The 25670-nt window shown below is 42.5% G+C and overlaps 1 protein-coding gene across 11 annotated transcripts in view; it reads right to left on the bottom strand.

Annotated features, from left to right (window-relative positions):
* Window positions 1–25670, bottom strand: part of STAG1 (STAG1 cohesin complex component) — a 380321-nt gene that overhangs the window by 114782 nt on the left and 239869 nt on the right. For all 11 annotated transcript variants that reach the window (XM_073360216.2, XM_073360219.2, XM_073360217.2 and 8 more), the window contains 4 exons: window positions 11622–11714; window positions 11424–11513; window positions 11035–11238; window positions 4330–4400 (listed from right to left, as the gene is read on the bottom strand). In XM_073360216.2, the coding sequence (XP_073216317.1) occupies window positions 4330–4400; window positions 11035–11238; window positions 11424–11513; window positions 11622–11714 (458 nt within the window). The remainder of the gene's footprint in view (window positions 1–4329; window positions 4401–11034; window positions 11239–11423; window positions 11514–11621; window positions 11715–25670) is intronic.

Genomic DNA, 25670 nt, shown 5'->3' with positions numbered 1-25670 from the left:
CTGGTTCATGATAGATCCCTGGTGTGTGTGGGTGTGTGCATGCTGCAAGTTTGAGAGGAGGTTACAGTTATATCTGTCGGAGAACTAAGACTCAAGAGTTAACAAGGTGATTTTAATCACTGTGGTCTGTTCCTTCACCATCATCTTTACCATCTTTATTCTCAGGGGCTTGGGGGGTAGAGGAGGAAAGGCATAAAGAAAGCCCTTTAGCTCACTTCTGAGATAAGGGGATCACTGCCTCTGCTTTTGAATGTCTCTTCCTAATGTTTTACCTCTTTTGCTTTTCTAGCTGGACATGGATGCAAATAGGTTAATCAATAGGCTTTCAACTGTCCTGTGATGCACTGAAAGGCTAGCTGATCTAGACTGCAATCCTTTGTTTCTAAGTGTGTCTTGCTGAGCCAGCTGACTCATTACACTTCTTGCTATAGAACCTTGAAGAACAGAGCGACAGCTTCTATTCAAGACACGAACAAAGCTACTTCCCTAAGCAGTGCTGAATGTTTTCTCCCTTTTTAGCAGTTACATACAGACCATGATTTTGAAGAGTCATCTGCTGGAAATGGAGATGTGAGTTTGATGGGCCTTAGCATGAGACAGGTTATATTCCATGTCTCCTTTTGGGGGCCATGAGTATCACCTACATGGAGTCTGTTGGTATCTGTTTTGCTGGCCAGCTTCTTTGGTCCTGACATCAGGTGGTAGTTAAATAATATTAAGAATGAATTCACCAAGGGATACTAGTTCTGGATTTGGACCAAGATCTTTATATACTGATTTGCTGGCTTGAAGAGAAGTAAGAATTGGGCTGGGTTATCCACATATGAAACCAACAACCCCAGAAGCTCAGGCAGAAACTCTAATCTTAGGAGAGATATGCTAATGTTTGGCAAATCGGACACTATCTTCTGCCATCTCCCTTCTGAAATAAAGATTGTGCTGGATGATAACTTAGATGCTGGAGTTTTGTGAAGGCTGTAACTGGCCCTTACACTTGTTTGCTCAAAGCCATCTTTCTGAAGGCTTTTAGCAATGGCTACTGGACTCTGTGTAATATGAGAATGTCATTCAGACATCCCTTTCACTTGAAGGGAGGGATGATATGGCATTTGAGTAGAACTTACAAGTCCAAAAAGGGAATATTTTATATTGAAAATGCCTCTTGTTGGGGCAGAAACTAACACTCTACTCCGTGCTGATTAGGCCTCAACTGGAGTATTGTGTCCGGTTCTGGACACCACATTTCAGGAAAGATGTGAACAAACTGAAGAGTGCCCAGAGAAGAGCGACAAAAATTATTAAAGGCCTAGAAAACATGACCTATGGGGGAAGATTGAAAAAATTCAGTTTGTTTAGTCTGCAAAAGAGAAGACTGAGTGGGGACATGATAACAGTTTTCAAATATGTAAAAGGTTTTTTACAAGGAGGAGGGAGAAAAATTGTTTTTCTTAACCTCTGAGGATAGGACAAGAAGCAATGGGCTTAGTTGCAGCAAGGGAGGTTTACGTTGGACATTAGGAAAAACTTCCTGTCAGGGTAATTAAGCACTGGAATAAATTGCTTAGGGAGGTTGTAGAATCTTCATCATTGGAGATTTTTAAGAGCAGGTTAGACAAACACCTGTCAAGAATGGGCTAGATAATGCTTAGTCCTGCCATGAGTGCAGGGGACTGGACTAGATGATCTCTTGAGGTCCCTTCCAGTCCTATGATTTTATGTGTGTGTATAATTCTCCCTGATCATATCTTAAGTAGATTTCTAGGGATTTATTTTCATATTCTGAAGACTTGGGAAGAAAATTCTTTAATGATGGATTTCAGTATTTCTACCTGGAATACTGATTTCCTTATGGATTTGTTGAGGGACCTGAGATCTGAAGTGGGCTGCATGCTATTGTTTCTTTTTGAACCACAAAGAATCTTGTGTCCTTTCCAAAATCTTTCTCTCCACAGAACTCGGTCTTCATCTTCTGATTACCTCAAGCCCCCATTTTCGGATGTGGTTCACTCCCAGATGACAGCCTTAACTGAAACACCCCAAGGAGGTGCGGGGGATCTCCGAAGACATGGTACACTCAAAATCAGAGACAAGTTTTTGGAGTTGGACAGTTTTCGAGAGAGTCCAGCCTAGATCTTCCAAGCCTCAGGAAACATAGCAATGGCTTCCTCCTCATGTGTAATCTCTATAGTAGAACCTGGAAGAGCAGTGGCTACAGAGGGAATACTTGCTGAGATAAGGAAGTTTTAAGATTCTCTCACTGGAAGAAGGAGGCTGCTTTCTTTTCCTGACTGACTGCTTTGAGATTCAATTCTACAAGTCTACCAACAAAATATCTGGAAGGACACCAGATGTTAGCCTGCAAGTCTAGTTTCTTCAAGTGGAGCCATAGTTGCCCCCAGGATGTATTTTTGTGAGATTTGAATACACAGCAAATCAGAGTCAGGTGAAGCATCAGTCCTGAAAACACTGCTAGGGAAATCTTGTTTAAAATAGATCATCTTTTTTTTTTTTTTTTGGTGGATGCTCACAATGGCCTCCAAACTGAGCATAGACCTCCCCAATAAGAGACTGCAGCCAATACTCTCAGGGCTGCTGCTACTGCATCCAAGTTTGATCTGAGTGTTAATCTTATTCTCCTGACTGGCAGGAATACTCCCTCAGCTGGTATGACTATGCATTTTACAAAGTATTCTACAGCAGGCTTAACCTTAGCCAGAATACAGAACACCGTTTAGAATGTGGGTATAAGTAAGTCTTGAATGGGAATTCTCACTCCATCTTAATTAGTCTTGCATGAACCAGGTGAGGAAGAATTACACAGCTTTTCCCCAACTTTACCCTTTTCCCCCCTCCAGTATTTCATTTTCTAAAAACATACCTGTGAAGTCAGACTCCCTCCTCCTCCAATTTGTGCTGAACTCTGGAAAGCTTAATTGAAAGTCTGAGGTATCTTGCTCAAAACCCCTGTTTCAGAGAACTCTCCTTTTCTTTAGACTAGAGAATCTAGAGGGGATACACTCTCCTGAGAGATTTTAAGAGTTTGTGCTATCTCATTTGGAGCTGATTATGAGCAATATCCTTCACTAGTCCCTGTGTCAAACCCCTGAGAGAAAGGGGGAAGGGCCCTGTGAGGGAGAGGGCATTACCGAGGAGACTGAAAAGACAGTCTGCAGGCATGTATCCTGCATGTTGCCCTACAGAAAATAGTAGATACTTTATGACCTCCTACGTGATCCCTGGAGGCTGGGGAGAGGATATAGGTCCACCACACAAGGAAGGGGATATGAATCACGCCAGATCATGCTCCCTGCTGCTGGATCCATGCTGAACTAACTGCACAGAATGAGGACTGAACCAGTGCCACTGGAGACAAGTGATTCACTGGTATCAGTGAGATCTCAGGCACTGGCACCTTTCATGGCTGCTAAAACCTTGCAGGTAAAGCAGCTTATGGAAAAGGGGATGCTTTGTCGTCATCTCAGCACAGACCTTGCCTACATGCTGGCTGGATTCGCTACCTACCTCCTCTGCAGGCTGAGGGATTAGGGCTTGTGGGACAGGTAGGAGGGCTTTAAAGAATGCTCAGTTCCCTGACACTGATTCTGGCCTGGTTTCACTGAAGAGAACTTTCATAGAGCCTTGCTCAACTGTCTCAGCATGGATTTCTCTCACAAGCTAGCTGGGAATCAGGTTTTTTCCTGTGGCCTGCTGTCTCTGGGGGAAAGGGAGGCAAAGTGCTGTCATTCAGATCCCTTTCAGAAAGCCACTTTTTTTTTTTTAGTTCTGCAGTTTTGAGGAGAAAAACCTTCAAACCAATGAAGAAACTGACATTTTAGTTAAAAGTCTTTTAAAAATCCTATGAAAGCTCTGACACAAAGAGAGTCCTTCAGTCTGCTGTGCACCTCTCGGAGGCAGAAAATTCTGGAGAGTTCTTCCGAAGGTTTGGTCTTAAGCCTTGGCTCAGAGCAAAGCTCTGTTCTGCCCCCAGCTGACGTGGACAGAGGGAGGGCTACTGCTGTGAAGACTGGAGAATAAACTCTACCAGTAAAAGTCACCTAGAGGGTTTTACAGCATAACTATTTCCATAAAAACATCACACGCCCAACCAAAATAGTTATAAGGCATTGATTTCAATTGGACTTAAGCATGTGTATAAGTGCTTTGCTGAATCAAAGCCCTCCTTGTTGCTGTATGTCTCCTGGTACTCAGTTTGTTTTTCCTATTTTAGCACATCATTTTCCTCATCTTTCCTAACTTTGAGTATCATCTTTTATTGGCTAACATTATACATCATCACTAGACAAAGCTGATCCAAGTAAAATCACATACTTATGAAAAGAAGTTAATCTCTTCAAAGTGGAAAGCACATTGTATATATCATCATCATCTGCTTCTTCTCCCTGGAAATGAAAGCATATTCATCATGGATTCAGCAATACAAATAAGCTTCTCTCTTTGCATGGTGAGGACGATTAATAGTTACACAGTATCTTATGTTGACATTTGAAAGGGTTCATGATGCCACAATCACTATTTTGTGCCTAGGCTCTTGATTTCAATGTAAAATAATAATAATGGACATTTTAAATAACCATTGGGTAGTACTAAGAAATCAGCAAGACTTGTCTGACTGCATTAAGCAACATCACAGTATTAATACTCACACAAACAACCTCCTACAGTAGAACAGTAAAAGCTGTTTTATCCGGCACTTCACCAACCGGAATGCTCTATAAACCAGCATTTCTGATCTTCATTGAAAGTCTGGTTTATAGTCTGGTTGGTGCAGGGCCTGCAGGGGTTTGGGGTGCAGGAGGGGGTGCGGAATGTAAGCTCTGGGAGGGAGTTGGGGTGCCCCAACCCCCAGCCCTGCACCCCTTCCTACACCCAAACGCCCCCCCTCTCAGTTAACTGGCATTTTTCACTTACTGGCACTCCCCCCCCCCAATTCCTCCATCATGCCAGATAAAACAGCTTTTACTGTAGTCATTTCCCGAGGAAAAAACCTGAGGCAGAGTTTCAAACTCATTCTGTAAAAAGGATTTAATTGTGTTTTAATTATAGCCTGAGAGCTGGGACTAGAAGAACTGCATCAATACAATCCTCATTTCATAGCAGAGACTCCACTGATGCAACAGAAGTTTACACAGACTAATGGCAGACTTTCTAATTTAGTTCAGGTCCTTATCCTGCCCCCATCACCATAGTAACAGAGTGCCTTACACATCTTAGTGCATCAAACCAGTGGTTCTCAACCTTTTTTTCATTTGTGGACCCCTAAAAAATTTTAAATGGAGATGCAGACCTCTCTGGAAATTTCGAATGGTGGTGTGGACCCCTTTGGAAATCTATTATCTGTATATACAGCTGACTTCTGTTCAGTCAGTGTCCAACAGGGGTCATACATGCTCCCTGAATGCCCTTAAGCCCCACCTCCCCCAAGGGCATAAAAGGCACAGCAACCCCAACCACCAGTCAGTTCCTTTACTGCCCAAAATCCTCATTTATAAGACTCTGAGCTGTGGGGACAGAGGGCAAGTCATGGGATCCACGTGCAGAAGATCCCGAAGAACCATAGTTACTATCAGATAAGTAACCATTCTTTCTTTGAGTTACTGTGGATCATACGTATGGTAATTAGCTAGTAGTCATCTTTAACGAGTGGGAAGCTAGTAGTTATGTGAAAAGAGATTTTAAAATAGTTCTTCCAAAACTAGCATCATATCTTGAAGTGGTTACTAACCAATAATGTTTCACAAACATATGAAGTGAAGGCCAGGGAGTTGCTCTACATACTTCCAATCCTGGAACCCAACTTAAGATGCTATTGATGCAGCTTGCACTCTGGTGGAGTGAGTTTAGATATTTGGTGGAGGACTCATTAATATCATAAGAAGTTTTAATACAATCCAATACACATTTTGTAAGTGTCTGTGATGAAACAGCCATCCCTTTTCATTTACTATCATCAGCAATGAAAAGTCTTGATGTTTTATGTATAGAGCCATAACAGCAACCTTTTCACATCTGAAGTATATATCAGTGATAGTGGATAAACTGGACAATCTCATAAAGGTGCAAAGGGTTCATATGTGAAGACAGCACTAAACAGAAGTCCCATGTTGGAGCAATTTTTCTCACAGGAGGAAAAATGTGGACAAACCCTTTCATAAATCTATTCACTGATAGATGAGAGAAAATTGTATCTCCCACTACTGGAGGATGAAATGCAGATATTGTTGCCAAATGGACTTTGACTGACAAAACATATAGTTCTGAGTGCTTTAAAAATAAGAGATAATCTAATATTATTGGAATAGAATATCGACATGAGTATAACCTGTAGACTTTGCCAATAAAGAAAAATGTTTCCATTTGACAGTGTAGATAGTCCTAGTGGATAATTTCCTACTCTGAAGAAGAATGCTCTGCACCTCTGAAGAACACTCCCTGTCTATTGTAGACATCCAACTGTTATCCAGGTTATGAGATGCAAAGAGACTGGGTTTGCCCTTGGGGGAGAGGGTCATGAGGGCATGCAGGGTGCATGTGCAACCCCACTAGTCACTGCTAATGAAACTGTTCCAAACTCCTGTGCTGGGGCACATAAACACCATAGTAGGATCGACATGTGCAGTAACTCAAAGAAAAAAAAAGGGAGATTTAGTAACTGGTATCAACTAGATCTCTGAAACAAGTGTTAAGTTTTTCCACACTTTGTACACTTAACATCCAAATCCTGAACTTATAAATAAATCACTGAGATAGTTACACATTTCTCAGATCTCAGAGGATGATGTGGCAGCTCCTGATAGGCAAATTGCTGCAGGGGAAGTTGCAGATGTAATTAAGAATTTAAAATCCAAGGAAGCTCCAGATCCTGATTGGATTGCTGGGGAATATTATAGAGCTCTAAGGCAAGTGCTGATCCGTATTTTAACTGAATTGTTTAATGCTATAGTGCAGGGAATGAATTTCCAGATTTATGGAAAGAGGCATGGTTATTCCTAAAGAGGGAAAAATTCTTACCAGTTATGCATCATGTAGACATATTTCTTTAATTAATGTGCCTGCTAAAGTTTATGATAAGGTGCTAGCAGACAGCGTTATCTTGCTCAAATATGTTCACCCTGACCAGTCTGGGTTCCTTGCTGGCAGCACATCTATCTGACAACATCAGAAGAACTCTGAATATGATCTATAATTTTAATTCTAGCAATCCTTCCTATGTGCTGCTTTCTTTGGATGCTGACAAAGCCTTTGACTCACTGGAGTGGGAGTATCTTGGTTTTGGAAGCCAGTTTTATAGGGGCATATCAGCCCTATATGTTCATCTTCTAATGTCTGCTTTGGTTAATGGTCATCAATCCCCTCATTTTAATTTGTCTAGGCATTGCCCACTATCCTCTCTGTTGTTTGCTTTGGCAATGACGCCATATGAAATAAATGTGAGAAACAGTCTCTTTGTAAAGGATATCAAAACATCTGCTGGATTAGATCACAAAATAGCTTTTTTTGCCGATGAAGTCTTATTATATTTGCAGGAGTCAGAATACTCATTAAAAATTATAGAACAAGAGACTTGGGAATCTGGGCAGGTATCAAGGTTTCAAAATAAACTATGATAAATCTGAGAGACAAGGTGGGTGAGGTAATATCTTTTATTGGACCAACTTCTGTTGGTGAGAGAAACAAGTTTCGGGCTTACACTTAACTACTCTTCAGGTCTGGGAAGCTTACTCCGTGTCACAGCTAATACAAGATGGAACAGATTGTTTAGCATAAGTAGTTAAACACATATTGATATATGTCCTCAATTTGTGTACTTCTTAAAAAAAATTGTTTCAAAAATTACTGTACAGATGACATTTGACTCCAGTTAAGATCCATCAAATTTTTGTTACTAGGAAAGCACTTAGTTGAAGGAGTTGCAGGGAAAGTGGAATGTACTTGCACATTTGGTGATTGTGTCCAGGAATTAGATAGTTTAGGATGGAAATTATTAAAAAGATTAATCTTATGACTAAATGCTGGCTTCCTAGAGATCCTCTGACCTGCTTACTTAAAAGCTACAGTAAAAAATGTACATTTTAAACAGAAAGGCAAATTACTTCATTTTTTATAGTTAGCAACTTGACTTTGTATTGAACATTATTGGAAAAAATGTGATTCCCCCTCCTACAATGGCACTAAGGTATAGTAAAATATGGATTGTCCTTGTAATGGAAAAATTCTCTCACCAAGTATGTACACAAGAGAAGTGCCAAAAATAGGACAGATATGTAGAAATTTTTGGTCACCCTATCAAGCATACTCAAAAGAGGAGAAAGAAAAGGAGTACTTGTGGCACCTTAGAGACTAACCAATTTATTTGAGCATGAGCTTTCGTGAGCTACAGCTCACGAAAGCTCATGCTCAAATAAATTGGTTAGTCTCTAAGGTGCCACAAGTACTCCTTTTCTTTTTGCGAATACAGACTAACACGGCTGTTACTCTGAAACCTGTCAAAAGAGGAGGGCTCTTCAGCCAGCAAACCAGACTGTTTAGCCAGGTTCATTAAATATTAACCTGATCCTGAATAAATAATATATGAAATAGTATGTTAATTTTCTATTATAACTTTGCCTTAATAAAAAGTTTAAAAAAAACACCAAACCTAAGGGAATCTTCTAGAAGGACTAATAATGGCTCCACTGTAAGGAATGGAGCTGGATTTTACCTTTGGCAGGACATTAAAACCTCTCTAGAACTGAAACAATGGCCTGATGTAAAAAAACCAAAACTTGGAAAGTACTCCTAAAGGATTCTGGGTATTTTGGGGGTGTTCTGGTTTCTAGCAAACGTTCCTAGAAAAATAAACAGTCAAAATTTCATTTTACAGAAATTTTGTATGATGTGGGGAAATTCTGTACCTCTTTTGTTCAAAAACTACAGCATCCAGTTACTTCAAAGTTCACAGAACTACAAGCCCTTCTCTGAACTACAAGCCTCTTTTCTGAAATCTTTTGGCCCATCTCTTCAAAAATAGACAATTTTTACTTAACTAGAAAGAAACATCAGAATGAGGCTCCTGAATTTCAGCAATATTGACATAGCCTCACTACCTAGGAAGGTTCTAAGAGAGAGAGAGAGCGCTCTCCATCAAAGTATGCTTTGGCCTAGAAGCCACAAAGGCCAAGAGTTCAAGTCTCAGTGCTTGCATGGACTGGTGTTAATATTCTTGTGTGCTTCCAGCCCTTATTATTGAATAAGGGCTAAGGAGGCAAGAGTGCATGTTACTTTTGAAAATGGAACTTATGCTCATAAGTCTCTTAGGCACTTTTGACGATTTTGCCATACTTCTGACACAGCCAGAACTAGAATTCATGTCTCTGCCATGTTAGAACTAAGCGTTGAGTATTTAACTTCATTGCTTTTCAAAAACAGTAGGCCAAATCTGTGTTTAGCTATGTTGTTTGCAAAAATGGGGCTATTCCTGCATATTCACCTCTCCAAAACACTGACATACAAATAAATGATAGTCTTTAAATAAATTATTGGATACTATTTTCTCTATGTGATGGTCTTGTGATTAAAGCACTAGGCTATGTCTCGATAACCAAGCTCTATCCTTAACTCTGCCTCAAAATTCCTACGGGAACTTTAGCAAGTCAATCAAGCCAATGTTTTCAACGGTGGCTACTAAGTGATATCTCTTTTAGTTATTTTCATATTATATGTTATTTTGAAAAATGATTAAAAAGTTGTATTAGTTTTTCAAAAAGCCAACCTCAAACTAAAATAAAAAGGCAGATTAATATTTTGGCAATTATAATAATATATGATGAAAGGGGACTAATATGCTTTTTAGAGTTTTTCTGTACATGTTCTGAAGTCCAAGCTATACATTTACTCTTTCAAAGGCAGATCTTTCCTTTAATATCTTTTTTCCACCTCTCTCAGGAAAACAACATTAAAATGTTTCTTCTCTTTAGTACACAATTATAAAATATAAACATTTATTTGACCTTTTACACTTGTATGGCTTATTCAAAATTACTATGGTATGTGCAAGTTCACATAACTTTATTAAGGGGAGAAAAGGGATCTTATTTTCCACCTATCCACTATATTCACCTTAAAAAGCAAAGAAATTATTACACATTTTTAAAGAATATTTAAGGTTGCATAAGGTTAACACTCAGCCTACACAAACCCTTTAAGAAAATGTCCAGCTAAGGGTTCAAGAGAGAATTTAACATACTGTAACACCCACACATCACACACCAAACTCTCTTCCAAACTCCATCCTTCTATAAGTAAGTCCCAGATGCCTCCAATATGTAAAACAACACAATATCCCACCTCCCGTAACAGAATGTACCCTGGTGTCGACGCCCTACACACTATCGTAATAATCTTTGAACAAAGTATGCCTTGTGAGATGTCATGTAAAAACTCATAATTTACTTAATATCATCATGGCAAAACGCACACAGCAGTATTATATGTGCAGTTATAGACATATGCTGAGATCAAGACTAAAAGTAGAAGTCTGGGGAGTAGCCAAACCAGTTCCTCCGAGACGATGGGCAAGCTGATGCCTCAGCAAGGAGTAAACAAGGCTGATGGACTGTTACCTGTCTTTCATTGAGTCAATTATTTTTCAGCATCTAGCACAATGCCTAACCTATTCTGTATGTGTTGTCTTTGGATGCTACTGCTATAGAAAGAAAGAAAGACAGAAAGGGTTAGAGTTAAGGTTAGGGGATTAGCATTAAGGGTTGACACCTAATTAGAAAAAATCTTAACTGAAATGTAATTATACCACTTTGGAATTGAAGTTTTTCATTTACTCTTCTATGGGGGGAGTCACCTCTTTTGATTTACAGATCATGATTTACAACTGAGCAATGTGTTATTGTGAATGCATATGACAACTTATCAGGTGGTTGATGGTGATGCAGAAAACTGACAATGGATTTTACAGAATGGAGAAAGGATCAAAGACGCAAATCTAGACGATAAAACAAGGTTAATTTTTAAAGAACAAACCTCCTGCAACAGATCCTCTACCGAATGGTTGAATCGGTCCACAAATTCATCAATCAGCTGGCTGTGGGCTATGTCAACTCTATTTTGAATGGTATATTCTTCACTGCACAGGATGCTATAGGTTTTACTGCAGGCTTCTAGAACATCTGATTCTACATGCTTCTCCACAACAAACTTAATCTGCTTTAACAAGGCATCCAGATGCTGTGGATCAGACAAAAAAAGTCAGTTTTCACATTACATAGAATATTCCATAAACAATGAAACTCAAGAAGACAATGTTAAGCAGTAAAAGATTATTACATCCTATTCCAAATGTAGCCATTTAATATGAACATGACTAATCAGTCAGTTGAAAGCCATCAGAGTGCCTGCATAGTGTATCATACCTTCTCCATTCTGCCTGTACTGTAGATTTCCAGGTCAAAATACTGGGGGATTTGCAGAAGGTTTGCTACTTTCTCTGCATCAGCAGAATACTAGAGATTATTGAAATAAAGAAAATGAAGAGCAATTAATGTCTATACTACAGAATGAAAAAATTATATACATTATCAGTAAAGAATATATTTTGTGGGAAACTGTACCTTTGAAAGTAACATAGGAAGCGCAATAATGAAATGTTCAGTCAATTTGTTTCTGTCATCTATCTGAGTTTTCCTTTCTTTTGCAGTTAACACCTGTAAAAATAAGGAAAAATGTGCTATAAAATAATTAAATGTCTTAATGTCATTAATCCAATAATAAATCGAAGGGTCAAGATCCCAAAAGTGGAAGCTAATTCAAAATTAAAACCAGTGTAGGCATTTTTTAAAGGAAGGAAGGAAGGAATTAAAAAAGAGATCATCAGGGATGCAGAGCATGTGAATGGGAAAGCAGTAAGAACTCCAGTTACCTTAAGGGAAAACCTCATTTCCTCCATTGTGATATTGTCTCCATATATCCCCCATTTTTGAGGCCATTTTGGCAATACTGAAGTTAATGAAAATTTTGCTATTGCCTATAATGGGACCAACATTTGGCTGTCAGAGGAACCATTGTGATCATCCAATATGACCTTTTGTATAACACAGGCCATAGAACTTCCCCTAAAATAACTCCTAGAGCTTATCTTTTAGAAAAACATCCAAACTTGATTTAAAAATTGTTAATGATAGAGAATCCACCATGACCCCTGCTAAGTTGTTCCAATGGTTAATTACGCTCACTGTAAAAATGTACAGCTTTATTTCCAGTCTGAATTTGTCTAGCTTCATCTTCCAGTCATTGGATTGTGTTAGACCTTTTCTGTAAGACTGAAAAGCCCATATTAAATATTTGTTCTCCATGTAAGTATTATAGTCTGTCATTAAGTCACCCCTTAAACTTTTCTTTGTTAAGATAAATAGCTTGATCTCCTTGAGTCTATCCCTAGAAGTCGTGACTTCTAATCATTCTCATGGCTCCTCTCTGAACCCTCTTGAATTTATGAAAATCATTCTTTGAATTGTGAGCACCATAACCAGACACAGTATTTCAGCAGCAGTTGCATCAGTGCCAAATCAGAGGTAAGATAACCTCTCCACTCGAGATTCGTGTTTATGCCTCCAAGAATCGCATTACTTCTATTGGCCACAGCATCACGCTGTGAGTCATAGTAAGTGGGGTGCAGAGACTCTGCTCACCAGCTCCACCCAGACCCACAGACAGGCCACCTTCCAAGATCCTAGGGTCATGGAGGTCTTAAGACTTGCATCTAGATCAGACCAGAGTCTCTCCTGACAGTAGTCAGTAAGATGCCTGGCTTTGGTGTAAGAAGTCAGGCAGGGATTCAACAGGCATACTGCTAGGAAGGGTCTGTCCCAGTGGTAGGGCTAGAATGGATAACGACCCAAATTGAACCCCTTATCAGCTTTTACTGCAAACACCCTAAAACATATTAGTATGTTCCCTTACATGGTGTGCCATTATAGGCACTCCTAAGTTGCTGCTGGTCCTGGGCCCTAAAATTTCATAGTCCCAGTCCAGGTGATCAGTATGACACTGGTACATTCTGGGTCTAAGACAGACTTACAATAAGATAGCCAAGGAACAACGGGAATGTGGCCGACCTTCAACAAGCCAATCAATATCCCCATTTTAGACTCTAGTCATTATTCTTGTAGACTGGGTAGACTGGAATAATCAGACAGGAGAAGTCACCACTCAATTTCCAGTGCCCTGAGTTGTAACAACATAACTTTTGCAACTGGTGCAGGGAGTTCTTTTCCCAGTACTTCTAGGAAGGGAGAGAAACACATCCAGACTCCTGGCCTATTTTTTTCTTCTTCTAGAAACGTGCAAGGAAGTTGATTATATCTGTGTATCTTGATTTGTTGATCAGTGGCATCCGGTGGGGCCTGAAGACACCAGTGAGTCTTTTACCATGAGTGGAAGTTCCTTTGGAGAGAGGTAGGCATTGATTTGATGGTCTCTTTGAAAAAAATGCAGCTGAAAATTAGTATGCCCAGGGAAAAAAGGAAAGATGTGTTGCCTTATATATAAAAAATGTATACAATTGGACTGAGGTTGAGATGGAAATAGGAGACAGACTTGTTGAAAATATCTGGGTAAGGATAAAAGGAGTAAAAAACAAGGGTGATGTCATGGTAGTGGTCTGCTACAGACCGCCTAACCAGGAAGAAGAGGTGGATGAGGCTATTTATAAACTATTAACAAAATCATCCAAAGCACAGGATTAGGTGGTGATGGGGGACTTCAACTACCCAGACATCTTTTGGGAAAATAACATAGCAGGGCACAGATTATACAAGAAGTTCTTGGAATGTATTGGAGAGAACGTTTTCTTTCAGAAGATGGAGAAAGGCACTACAGGAGAGGCTGTTCTAGATTTCATTTTGAGAAATGGGAGGAACTGGTTGAGAATTTCAAAGTGGAAGGCAAACTGGGAGAAAGTGATCATGAAATTGTTGACAGAGTTCATGATTCTAAGGAATGGTAAGAGGGAAAAAAGCCTAATAAAAGTAATGGATTTTAAGGAAGCAAACTTTAGCAAACTCAGGGAGTTGGTGGGTAAGATCCCAGGGGAAGCAATTCTAAGTGTAAAAACAGTTTAAGAGAGTTGGCAGGTTTTCAAAGAGACATTATTGAGGGCACAAGAGCAAATTATACCACTATGTAGGAAAGAGACCGCCCTGGCTTAACTAGGAGATCTTCAATTATCTGAAACTCAAAAAAGAGTCATACAAAAAGTGGAAACTGTCAAATTACAAAGGATTAATATAAACAAATAACACAAGTAAGCAGGGACAAAATTAGAAAGGCCAAGGCACAAAAATGAGATTAAACTAGCTAGAGACATAAAGGGTAAGAAGAAAATATTCTACAAATACATTAGAAGCAAGAAGACAACCAAGGACAGGGTAGCCCCGTTACTCAGTAAGGGGGGAAAAACAATAACAGAAAATGTGGAAATGGCAGAAGTGCTAAATGATTTTGTTCCGTTTTCACCAAAAACTTTAGTAGCAATTAGACATCTAACTTAATAAATGACAGTGAAAATGAGGTAGAATCAGAGGCTAAACTAGGGAAAGAACAAGTTAAAAATTACTTAGACAAGTTAGATGTCTTCAAGTCACCAGGGCCTGATGAAATACATCCTAGAATACTCAAGAAGCTGACTGAGAAGGTATCTGAGCATTAGCAATTATCTTTGAAAAGTCATGGAAGATGGGTGAGATTTTAGAGGACTGGAAAAGGCCAAATATAGTGCCAATCTATAAAGAGAGGAATAAGGACAATTAGGGGAATTACAGACAATTCAGCTTAACTTTGGTACCTGGAAAGATAATGGAACAAATGATCAAGCAATCAATTTGCAGACACCTAGAAGATAAAAAAGGTGATAAATAACAGTCAGCACGGATGTGTCAAGAACAAATCATGTTAAACCAAACTAATAGCTTTTTTTGACAGGATAACAAGCTTTCCTGATAGGCGAGAAGCAGTAGATGTTGTATATCTTAACTTTAGTAAGACTTTTGATACTGTCTTGCATGGGAAATACAACCTAGGTGGAGCTACTATAAGGTGGGTGCAAAAGCGGTTGGAAAACCATTCCCAGAGAGTAATCATCAGTGGTTCACAGTCAAGCTGGAAGGGCATATCAAATGGGTCCAGTTCTCTTCAATATCTTCATCAATGATTTAGATAATGGCATAGAGAGTACAATTACAAAGTTTGTGGATGATACCAAGCTGGGAGGTGTTGCAAGTGCTTTGGAGGAAAGGATTAAAATTCAAAATGATCTGGACAAACTGGAGAAATGGTCTGAAGTAAATAGGATGAAATTCAATAAGGACAAATGCAAAGTACTCCACTTAGGAAGGAAGAATCAGTTGCACACATACAAAATGGGAAATGACTGCCTAGGAAGGAGTACTGTGGAAAGGGATCTGGGGGACATAGTGGATCACATGCTTACTATGATTCAACAGCATAACACTGTTGCAAAAAAAAAAAGGGGGGGGGAATAAAATTCTGGAATGTATTAGCAGGAATGTTTTAAGCAAGACACAAGAAGAAATTCTTCTACTCTACTCCAGGATTTGGAAACACTGGAGAAAGTCCAGAGAAGAGCAACAAAAATTATTAGTGGTCTAGAAAACATGACCTATGATGGAAGATTGAAAAAGTGGGTCTGTTTACTCTGGAGAATAGAAGACTGGGGGAAGGGAGGGAGACATGATAACAGTTTTCAAGTACATAAAAGGTTGCTACAAGGAGGAGGGAGAAAAATCTGTCCTCTCTAACCTTAGAAGATAGGACAGGAAGCTTAAATTGCAGCTAGGATGGTTTAGGTTGGACATTAAGAAAAACTTCTTGTCAGGGTGGTTAAGCAGTGGAATAAATTCCCTAGGGAGGCTGTGGACTCTCCATCATTGGAAATTTTTAAGAACAGGTTAGACAAACACCTGTCGGGGTTGGTCTAGATAATACTTAGTCTTTCCTTAAGTGCAGGGGACTGGACTAGAAGACTTCTCAAGGTCCCTTCCAGTCCTACGATTCTATGCCCTGGTCTACACTAGGACTTTAGGTCGAATTTAGCAACGTTAAATCGATTTAAACCTGCACCCGTCCACACAGTGAAGCCCTTTATTTCGACTTAAAGGGCTCTTAAAATCGATTTCCTTACTCCACCCCTGACAAGTGGATTAGCGCTTAAATCGACGTTCCCAGCTCGAATTTGGGGTACTGTGGACACAATTCGATGGTATTGGCCTCCGGGAGCTATCCCAGAGTGCTCCATTCTGACCGCTCTGGACAGCACCCTCAACTCAGATGCACTGGCCAGGTAGACAGGAAAAGAACCGCGAACTTTTGAATCTCATTTCCTGTTTGGCCAGCGTGGCAAGCTGCAGGTGACCATGCAGAGCTCATCAGCTCAGGTGACCATGATGGAGTCCCAGAATCGCAAAAGAGCTCCAGCATGGAACGAACGGGAGGTACGGGATCTGATCGCTGTTTGGGGAGAGGAATCCGTGCTATCAGAACTCCGTTCCAGTTTTCAAAATGCCAAAACCTTTGTCAAAATCTCCCAGGGCATGAAGGACAGAGGCCATAACAGGGACCCGAAGCAGTGCCGCGTAAAACTGAAGGAGCTGAGGCAAGCCTACCAGAAAACCAGAGAGGCAAACAGCCGCTCTGGGTCAGAGCCCCAAACATGCCGCTTCTATGATGAGCTGCATGCCATTTTAGGGGGTTCAGCCACCACTACCCCAGCCGTGTTGTTTGACTCCTTCAATGGAGATGGAGGCAATACGGAAGCAGGTTTTGGGGACGAAGAAGATGATGATGAGGAGGAGGTTGTAGATAGCTCACAGCAAGCAAGCGGAGAAACCGGTTTTCCCGACAGCCAGGAACTGTTTCTCACCCTAGACCTGGAGCCAGTACCCCCCGAACCCACCCAAGGCTGCCTCCTGGACCCAGCAGGCGGAGAAGGGACCTCTGGTGAGTGTACCTTTTAAAATGCTATACATGGTTTAAAAGCAAGCATGTGAAAGGATTACTTTGCCCTGGCATTTGCGGTTCTCCTAGATGTAGTCCTAAAGCCTTTGCAAAAGGTTTCTGGGGAGGGCAGCCTTATTTCGTCCTTCATGGTAGGACACTTTATCACTCCAGGCCAGTAACACATACTCGGGAATCACTGTAGAACAAAGCATTGCAGTGTATGTTTGCTGGCATTCAACCAAAATCCGTTCTTTCTCTCTCTGTGTTATCCTCAGGAGAGTGAGATATAATTCATGGTCAACTGGTTGAAATAGGGTGCTTTTCTTCAGGGACACTCAGTATAGCCCATTCCTGCTGGGCTGTTTGCCTGTGGCTGAACAGAAATGTTCCCCGCTGTTAGCCACAGGGAGGGGGGAAGGTTGAGGGGGTAGTCACGCGGTGGGAGGAGGCAAAATGTGACCTTGTAACGAAAGCACATGTGCTATGTATGTAATGTTAACAGCAAGGTTTACCCTGAAAGAGTGTAGCGACTGTTTTATAAAATGTGTCTTTTTAAATACCGCTGTCCCTTTTTTTTTCTCCACCAGCTGCATGTGTTTCAATGATCACAGGATCTTCTCCTTCCCAGAGGCTAGTGAAGCTTAGAAAGAAAAAAAAACGCACTCGCGATGAAATGTTCTCCGAGCTCATGCTGTCCTCCCACACTGACAGAGCACAGACGAATGCGTGGAGGCAAATAATGTCAGAGAGCAGGAAAGCACAAAATGACCGGGAGGAGAGGTGGCGGGCTGAAGAGAGTAAGTGGCGGGCTGAAGAGAGTAAGTGGCGGGCTGAAGACAGGGCTGAAGCTCAAATGTGGCGGCAGCGTGATGAGAGGAGGCAGGATTCAATGCTGAGGCTGCTGCAGGACCAAACCAGAATGCTCCAGTGTATGGTTGAGCTGCAGCAAAGGCAGCTGGAGCACAGACTGCCACTGCTGCCCCTCTGTAACCAACCGCCCTCCTCCCCAAGTTCCATAGCCTCCACACCCAGACGCCCAAGAACGCGGTGGGGGGGCCTCCAGCCAACCAGCCACTCCACAACAGAGGATTGCCCAAAAAAAAGAAGGCTGTCATTCAATAAATTTTAAAGTTGTAAACTTTTAAAGTGCTGTGCTTAAAGTGCTGTGTGGCATTTTCCTTCCCTCCTCCACCACCCCTCCTGGGATACCTTTGTAGTCATCTCCCTATTTGTGTGATGAATGAATAACGAATGCATGACTGTGAAGCAGCAATGACTTTATTGCCTCTGCAAGCGGTGATTAAAGGGAGGAGGGGAGGGTGGTTAGCTTACAGGGAAGTAGAGTGAACCAAGGGGCGGGGGGTTTCATCAAGGAGAAACAAACAGAACTTTCACACTGTAGCCTGGCCAGTCATGAAACTGCCTTTTCAAAGCTTCTCTGATGCGTACCGCGCCCTCCTGAGCTCTTCTAACCACCCTGGTGTCTGGCTGCGCGTAACCAGCAGCTAGGCGATTTGCCTCAACCTCCCACCCCGCCATAAACGTCTCCCCCTTACTCTCACAGATATTGTGGAGCACACAGCAAGCAGTAATAACAGTGGGAATATTGGTTTCGCTGAGGTCTAAGCGAGTCAGTAAACTGCGCCAGCGCGCCTTTAAACGTCCAAATGCACATTCTACCACCATTCTGCACTTGCTCAGCCTGTAGTTGAACAGCTCCTGACCACTGTCCAGGCTGCCTGTGTACGGCTTCATGAGCCATGGCATTAAGGGGTAGGCTGGGTCCCCAAGGATACATATAGGCATTTCAACATCCCCAACAGTTATTTTCTGGTCTGGGAAGAAAGTCCCTTCCTGCAGCTTTTGAAACAGACCAGAGTTCCTGAAGATGCGAGCGTCATGCACCTTTCCCGGCCATCCCACGTTGATGTTGGTGAAACGTCCCTTGTGATCCACCAGAGCTTGCAGCACTATCGAAAAGTACCCCTTGCGGTTTATGTACTCGCCGGCTTGGTGCTCTGGTGCCAAGATAGGGATATGGGTTCCGTCTATAGCCCCACCACAGTTAGGGAATCCCATTGCAGCAAAGCCATCCACTATGACCTGCACATTTCCCAGGGTCACTACCCTTGATATCAGCAGATCTTTGATTGCGTGAGCTACTTGCATCACAGCAGCCCCCACAGTAGATTTGCCCACTCCAAATTGATTCCCAACTGACCGGTAGCTGTCTGGCGTTGCAAGCTTCCACAGGGCTATCGCCACTCGCTTCTCAACTGTGAGGGCTGCTCTCAACCTGGTATTCATGCGCTTCAGGGCAGGGGAAAGCAAGTCACAAAGTTCCATGAAAGTGCCCTTACGCATGCGAAAGTTTCGCAGCCACTGGGAATCGTCCCAGACCTGCAACACTATGCGGTCCCACCAGTCTGTGCTTGTTTCCCGAGCCCAGAATCGGCGTTCCACAGCATGAACCTGCCCCATTAGCACCATGATGCATGCATTGGCAGGGCCCATGCTTTCAGAGAAATCTGTGTCCATGTCCTGATCACTCACGGGACCGCGCTGATGTCGCCTCCTCGCCCGGTATCGCGTTGCCATGTTCTGGTGCTGCATATACTGCTGGATAATGCGTGTGTTGGTTGATGTGCTCCTAATTGCCAAAATGAGCTCAGCAGCCTCCATGCTTGCCTTGGTATGGCGTCCGCACAGAAAAAAGGCGCGGAACGATTGTCTGCCGTTGCTCTGACGGAAGGAGGGGCGACTGACGACACCGCTTACAGGGTTGGCTTCAGGGAGCTAAAATCAACAAAGGGTGTGCCTGTACATCAAGGAGTATTTCAGGCAGGACTGCACGGAGGGTTCCAATAAGAAATGGTGCACCAAAGTTATCGTTGTTATTGGAACAAGGAGGTTAGCCTGGCCTCTGATTGATACATGGCTAGATTAACCTCGCTGCACCTTCTCTGTGACTGACTGCAGTGTGATCTAGACAGGGGAGGAGGAAAATGAGTACAAAACAAATCTGGTCTATTTCTTGTTCTGACCCACTCCATCTATCCTTTACATCTTTGGCTGGCAGCAGACAAAAAAGGCGCGAAATGATTGTCTGCCCTTGCTTTCACGGGGGGAGGGAGGGTGGGAACGGGGTCCTGACGATATGTACCCAGAACCACCCGCGACAATGTTTTAGCCCCATCAGGCATTGGGATATCAACCCAGAATTCCAATGGGCAGCGGAGACTGCGGGAACTGTGGGATAGCTACCCACAGTGCAACGCTCCGGAAGTCGACGCTTGCCTCGGTACTGTGGAAGCGCTCCGCCGAGTTAATGCACTTAATGCACTTAGAGCATTTTCTGTGGGGGGACACACACACTCGAATATATAAAACCGATTTCAAAAAAACCGACTTCTATAAATTCGACCTAATTTCGTAGTGTAGACATACCCTATGATACTATGTATTGGTAATTGTGGACTATGGTAGCCAGCCCCCCACAAATTGGTGAATGGCAGTCTCAAGACCCCAGTGAGTCACAGTGAAGGCCCTGGACTGAAGGGAAAGGTCTGGTTAGCCCAGGGAGAGCAGAAACTACTGAGCCTCTGACCATGTGGAGAAGGATACTTTACCCTGGAAGAGGAGGATTTTTTGTTTGGCTGAAGGGCCAAACTAGTCTAGCAGTGGAGGGAAGCTGAGGCAAAACTGCACTTAGGTAATAAATGAGGTAAGTGTTCCTTCATACAAACACGTCATGGCCTGGAAATGCACAGTCATGGCATAGAAACAACCTTATCTCAGCCCTCAAATGGTGTCATATGTTTGGATTTATTTTAAATTTGACCTTTACTCTGAAATTCCTGGTTTTGAAATGCTCGTTTTTGAGATAATTACAGCATGCATGTAATGTGTTTTACCCTCATATTACCAATCTATTCTCTCATCCTTAACTTCAGCTTAACATACTCAAGTCTGAGAATTTCTCTTTATTATTATAATTATTAAAATTTCATATCTGAATGTTGAAAAAGAAACCCAAACAGAATGCAACCATGTGAGATGGACAATGAGTGCCAGATATGAAGTATTAATCTCAATTTTTTAAGGTAACTTTTATGGTCACATTCACTGACAGACTCTGGCCACTTTGCACTGAGGTGAAGCAGCATAGAGAAGCTGGAAAAATATGAGCAAGTTAAGCATTGAATCTATAACTTATTTTCCATTGTCTTAGTTATCTGAAATACCAGATACTGTTTGAAAATGTTTTAATTGTTTTTTCAAAAATGCACAGAGAACCAGATTCACAGTGTTAAGAGTCACAACAGCTGGTTTTCCACTCTTGTTTTCAAAAGTTCATACCTGTGCTATGAAGTAATCCATACTGTTAGCTAGTGCACACGACAAAGTTTGATAAAGTTTAGTTTAAAAATTTAATTATTATTCTCATACATACCCTCTCCTATTTATCAAAATTCTTCTTGAATTGTGGGCACCAGAACTGGACACAGCCTTCCAACAGGAGTAGTGGGGAAAACAACCTAACTAGTTTTAAGATAGATCTTGATAAGTTTATGATAAGATTACATGATTATATTGCCAATGACATTAGGGGACTGGAATGGATGATGCAGGAGGTTCCTTCCAGTTCTATGTGTGGAACATTCTATGGGGTTCACCATGCTCACAGGCACTCACAGGGACAATTCTCCAATTAAGACATTAAAATTCTGAACAGCTGCCCATGCATAAACCTGGTAACTGTATCGCAAGTCCAGTATTCTAATTCTGTATTGGCAAAAGCTGCTCACTGGGCTCTCTCTACTTACATCACTTGGGAAAGGACTCAGACCTTGGGTCTTACAAGGCAGTCTTTGCCCACAATTTTCCTCCTCCTGCTCTGTCACGCTAATTTATGGACCTCTGTCAGGGTTCTGGTGTTTCAACAGTGTCCCCTTGAGGTGTTAACGGGGTTCTATCCTGACTCTAGGTCCAGTCACTCTAGTGGAAGCATTCTGAAGGGGACAGAGTCTCAACCCTCCAGCTGAATCTCTCTGGATGCTCACCCCTTCTGGGAACCCAACAAACAACAAAAAACTTAGGAGCAGGAAAATAAATTAAGGAAAAGGAATTTACAGTCAGTCCCAGTTGGGCCTCCAGCCTCTCTTCCTTCAGAGGGGCCTTGGATGGTGCGCAATCAAGTTCATAGTCTGCTGGGTGCCCAGCATAAGGAATACGATTCAGCCCCCTTCAGCTTAGGGGACTTGGGGTTTTCTTTTAGGCAAGGGAACAGGCTCTACTTGCTGACAGGCCTCTCCCTGTGAGCTGGGAAGCTCAGTGCTCTGCTCCCAGAGTTACCCTCTGTGAAGCTGAGCTTCCCCTCCTCTTTTGCTCCTCCTCCACTCTTGATAGGACTTGCAGGTATGGAAGGGACGGGGCCACTCCAGCCCAGAGCAACAACTTAACTCCTTCCTGCCTGGAGCAGAGTTTACACACCTCATTGCAACCTCGGTGAGGGAGTGTACCAGAGTACACATGTGCAGCTCATCTACTGTCTGTCTCCACTGGCTGTGAGCCTGAGACACACTACTCCTCCCCCATATTCAGGAAGCATAGCAACCTTAATTTGGCTCTCTTGTACATCTGAATTATGATAGTGTTAAATCACATGATCACATACTTTTTGCTCCACAGGACCCCTGCCTTATTCAGTGCACAGGATGGACTGTAAAATGAGGCAGAAGGTTACAAGAGGAGGAAAGATGTTCTCTTACGTTTGAGACTGGGCTGGAAATCCGCAGAGATGGGTTCTAGCCTTGGCCCTGCCACAGGATCAGTAAATGACATTGTGCAAGACTGTAGCATAATGCATATGCTCAAGGGGCTGAATTGAGGTTATACAGGTAACTTTAACACTGGCATTTCCTAACCTTTGAGTGCTCGACTTTGCAACTTTAATGTTTAATGTTCAGGAAAGCAGACTTCGACTCCCTCAGGGAACGGATGGGTAGGATCCCCTGGGGGACTAACATTAAGGGGAAAGGAGTCCAGGAGAGCTGGCTGTATTTCAAGGAATCCCTGTTGAGGTTACAGGGACAAACCATCCCGATGTGTCGAAAGAATAACAAATATGGCAGGCGACCAGCTTGGCCTAACGGTGAAATCCTAGCGGATCTTAAACATAAAAAAGAAGCTTACAAGAAGTGGAAGGTTGGACATATGACCAGGGAAGAGTATAATAATATTGCTCGGGCATGTAGGAATGAAATTAGGAGGGCTAAATCGCACCTGGAGCTGCAGCTAGCGAGAGATGTCAAGAGTAACAAGAAGGGTTTCTTCAGGTATGTTGGCAACAAGAAGAAAGCCAAGGAAAGTGTGGGCCCCTTAATGAATGAGGGAGGCAACCTAGTGACAGAGAATGTGGCAAAAGCTAATGTACTCAATGCTTTTTTTGCCCCCCTCTATTCGACATTGGTGAGGCCTCATCTGGAGTACTGTGTCCAGTTTTGGGCCCCACACTATAAGAAGGATGTGGATAAATGGGAGAGAGTCCAGCGAAGGGCAACAAAAATGATTAGGGGTCTGGAACACATGACTTATGAGGAGAGGCTGAGGGAACTGGAATTGTTTAGACTGCAGAAGAGAAGAATGAGGGGGGATTTGATAGCTGCTTTCAACTACCTGAGTGGTGATTCCAGAGGGGATGGTTCTAGACTATTCTCAGTGGTAGAAGAGGACAGGACAAGGAGTAATGGTCTCAAGTTGCAGTGGGGGAGATTTAGGTTGGATATTAGGAAAAACTTTTTCACTAGGAGGGTGGTGAAACACTGGAATGCGTTACCTAGGGAGGTGGTGGAATCTCCTTCCTTAGATGTTTTTAAGGTCAGGCTTGACAAAGCACTGGCTGGGATGATTTAATTGGCTATTGGTCCTTCTTTGAGCAGGGGGTTGGACTGGATGACCTCCTGAGGTCCCTTCCAACCCTGATATTCTATGATTCTATGATTCTTTCTACATATTGTTGTATGTAATTTGCTATAGGAAAGCATAAGACCCTTCCCCTCGACCAAAGAGAGATGGGAAAGTGGTTATACTTACAGATTTTAGGCGGGCTATTACTGAAGTACTACATAGCATTCCATGGTTGTGATAGTTTGATAAAAATATGGATAACTTCAAGGTGTTTAGGCAAAAGAAACCAAATGCTGTAAATCAAATCCGGATTGTAAGTAAACAGACCAATGGCATGCCAAGACACCTATGATTCCATTCTCACTGTCAGAAGAGGTTACTCATCTTGTGCAGTAATTTGAGTTCTTCAAGGTGTCTCCCCCTGTGGGTGCTCCACTTCAGGTGGGCCTATGCACTGTCCCTTTAGTCAGAATCTTTTGGTAGTGGTGTCCATTTGGCCCATGCATGTGCCCCACATATCCTTGTGCCTCAAGCTGAGGCTATATGGGGCTGAGCAGACTAACCGCCCTCAGTTCCTTCTCCACCACAAAGACCCACAAGGGAGACTCCAAAGCAGAAAGAAAGTAGGGTGGGTAGTGGAGCACATGCAGGAACAAACATCTTGAAGAACTGCAGTTACTACACAAAGTGAGTAATCTCTCCTTCTTCTTCGAGTAATGTCTCTGTGAGTGCTCCTATTCAGGTCACTCCCATGCAGTACTCCCTATGGCAAATTGCCAGTACGATTATGACGGGTCCCGCGCTTCCTCTTCTTGGGGGGGCGGGTTCAGGGCGCAGTTTCCTGCCCCTGAACTAGGGAATCTACTGTCCCACTAGTAACCCAGAAAAGGGTAGTGCAGAGGGAGGGACCTGGGCCTGCCCTCTACTCTGGGTCCCAGCCCAGGAGCCCTAGGGATAGTGGAAAACCACTTGAACTAGTGCTTCCTTCCCCTGGGCTACTGCCCTCTCCTGCTCTTCAGCTTGTGGTGCTTCCTGCCCTCTCTCTCTGCACAAGCCGGGTGTCTCTTTACCTACGGTCTTGGTCTTCTAGCCAGCCATGGCACTTCTCCAAACTCTCCTCTGCTCCAACTCCTCACCACTCTGCTCCAACTCCTTCAAACTGTTCTCTGCTCCAACTCCAAACCACTCTCCTCCAACTCTTTCCCCTGGCTGATTGAAGCAGGTGGGTTTTATCAGGTGACTAGCTTCAGATGCTCTAATTGGCTTCAGGTGCTTTTAATTAATCTATAGAAACCTTTCTTCCCTCTACAGGGAATAAGGCTTCTCCTCGTTCTGGGACTTACATATCTCTCCTATATCACTCTCCTGCTGCCTTCTGGCCATGCTGTATCACATCCCATTAAGGAGGTGGAAGGTTCAGAACAGAGTCCAATACAGAAGAGAAGTACATTGCGTACAGCAGCATCTGATTTTGCCACAGATACCAAAGCTTAATGATTAAAAAAAGATGAACAGAAGTACATCTGTAAGTAAGGCTTTGGATGTAGACTGTGCTCTTCTGGAATGTGTTATCACAATGGAAGGAGTGTGAACATGAATTCTGTCATAACAGATCTTAATAAAGCTGGAGATCCATTTTGATAACCTCTGTTTCTAAAGTACTGAACCGTTGTTTCTGTCCACAATGGACACAAATAGTCTTGAAGATCTTCTCAATGGTTTGGTCCTATCAAGGTAGA

This window comes from Lepidochelys kempii, chromosome 9 (assembly GCF_965140285.1).
Source record: "Lepidochelys kempii isolate rLepKem1 chromosome 9, rLepKem1.hap1, whole genome shotgun sequence".
NCBI classification, from domain to species: domain Eukaryota; kingdom Metazoa; phylum Chordata; order Testudines; family Cheloniidae; genus Lepidochelys; species Lepidochelys kempii.
The sequence above is the reverse complement of the archived record's forward strand: the minus strand, read 5'-3'. Positions and strand labels throughout refer to the sequence as shown.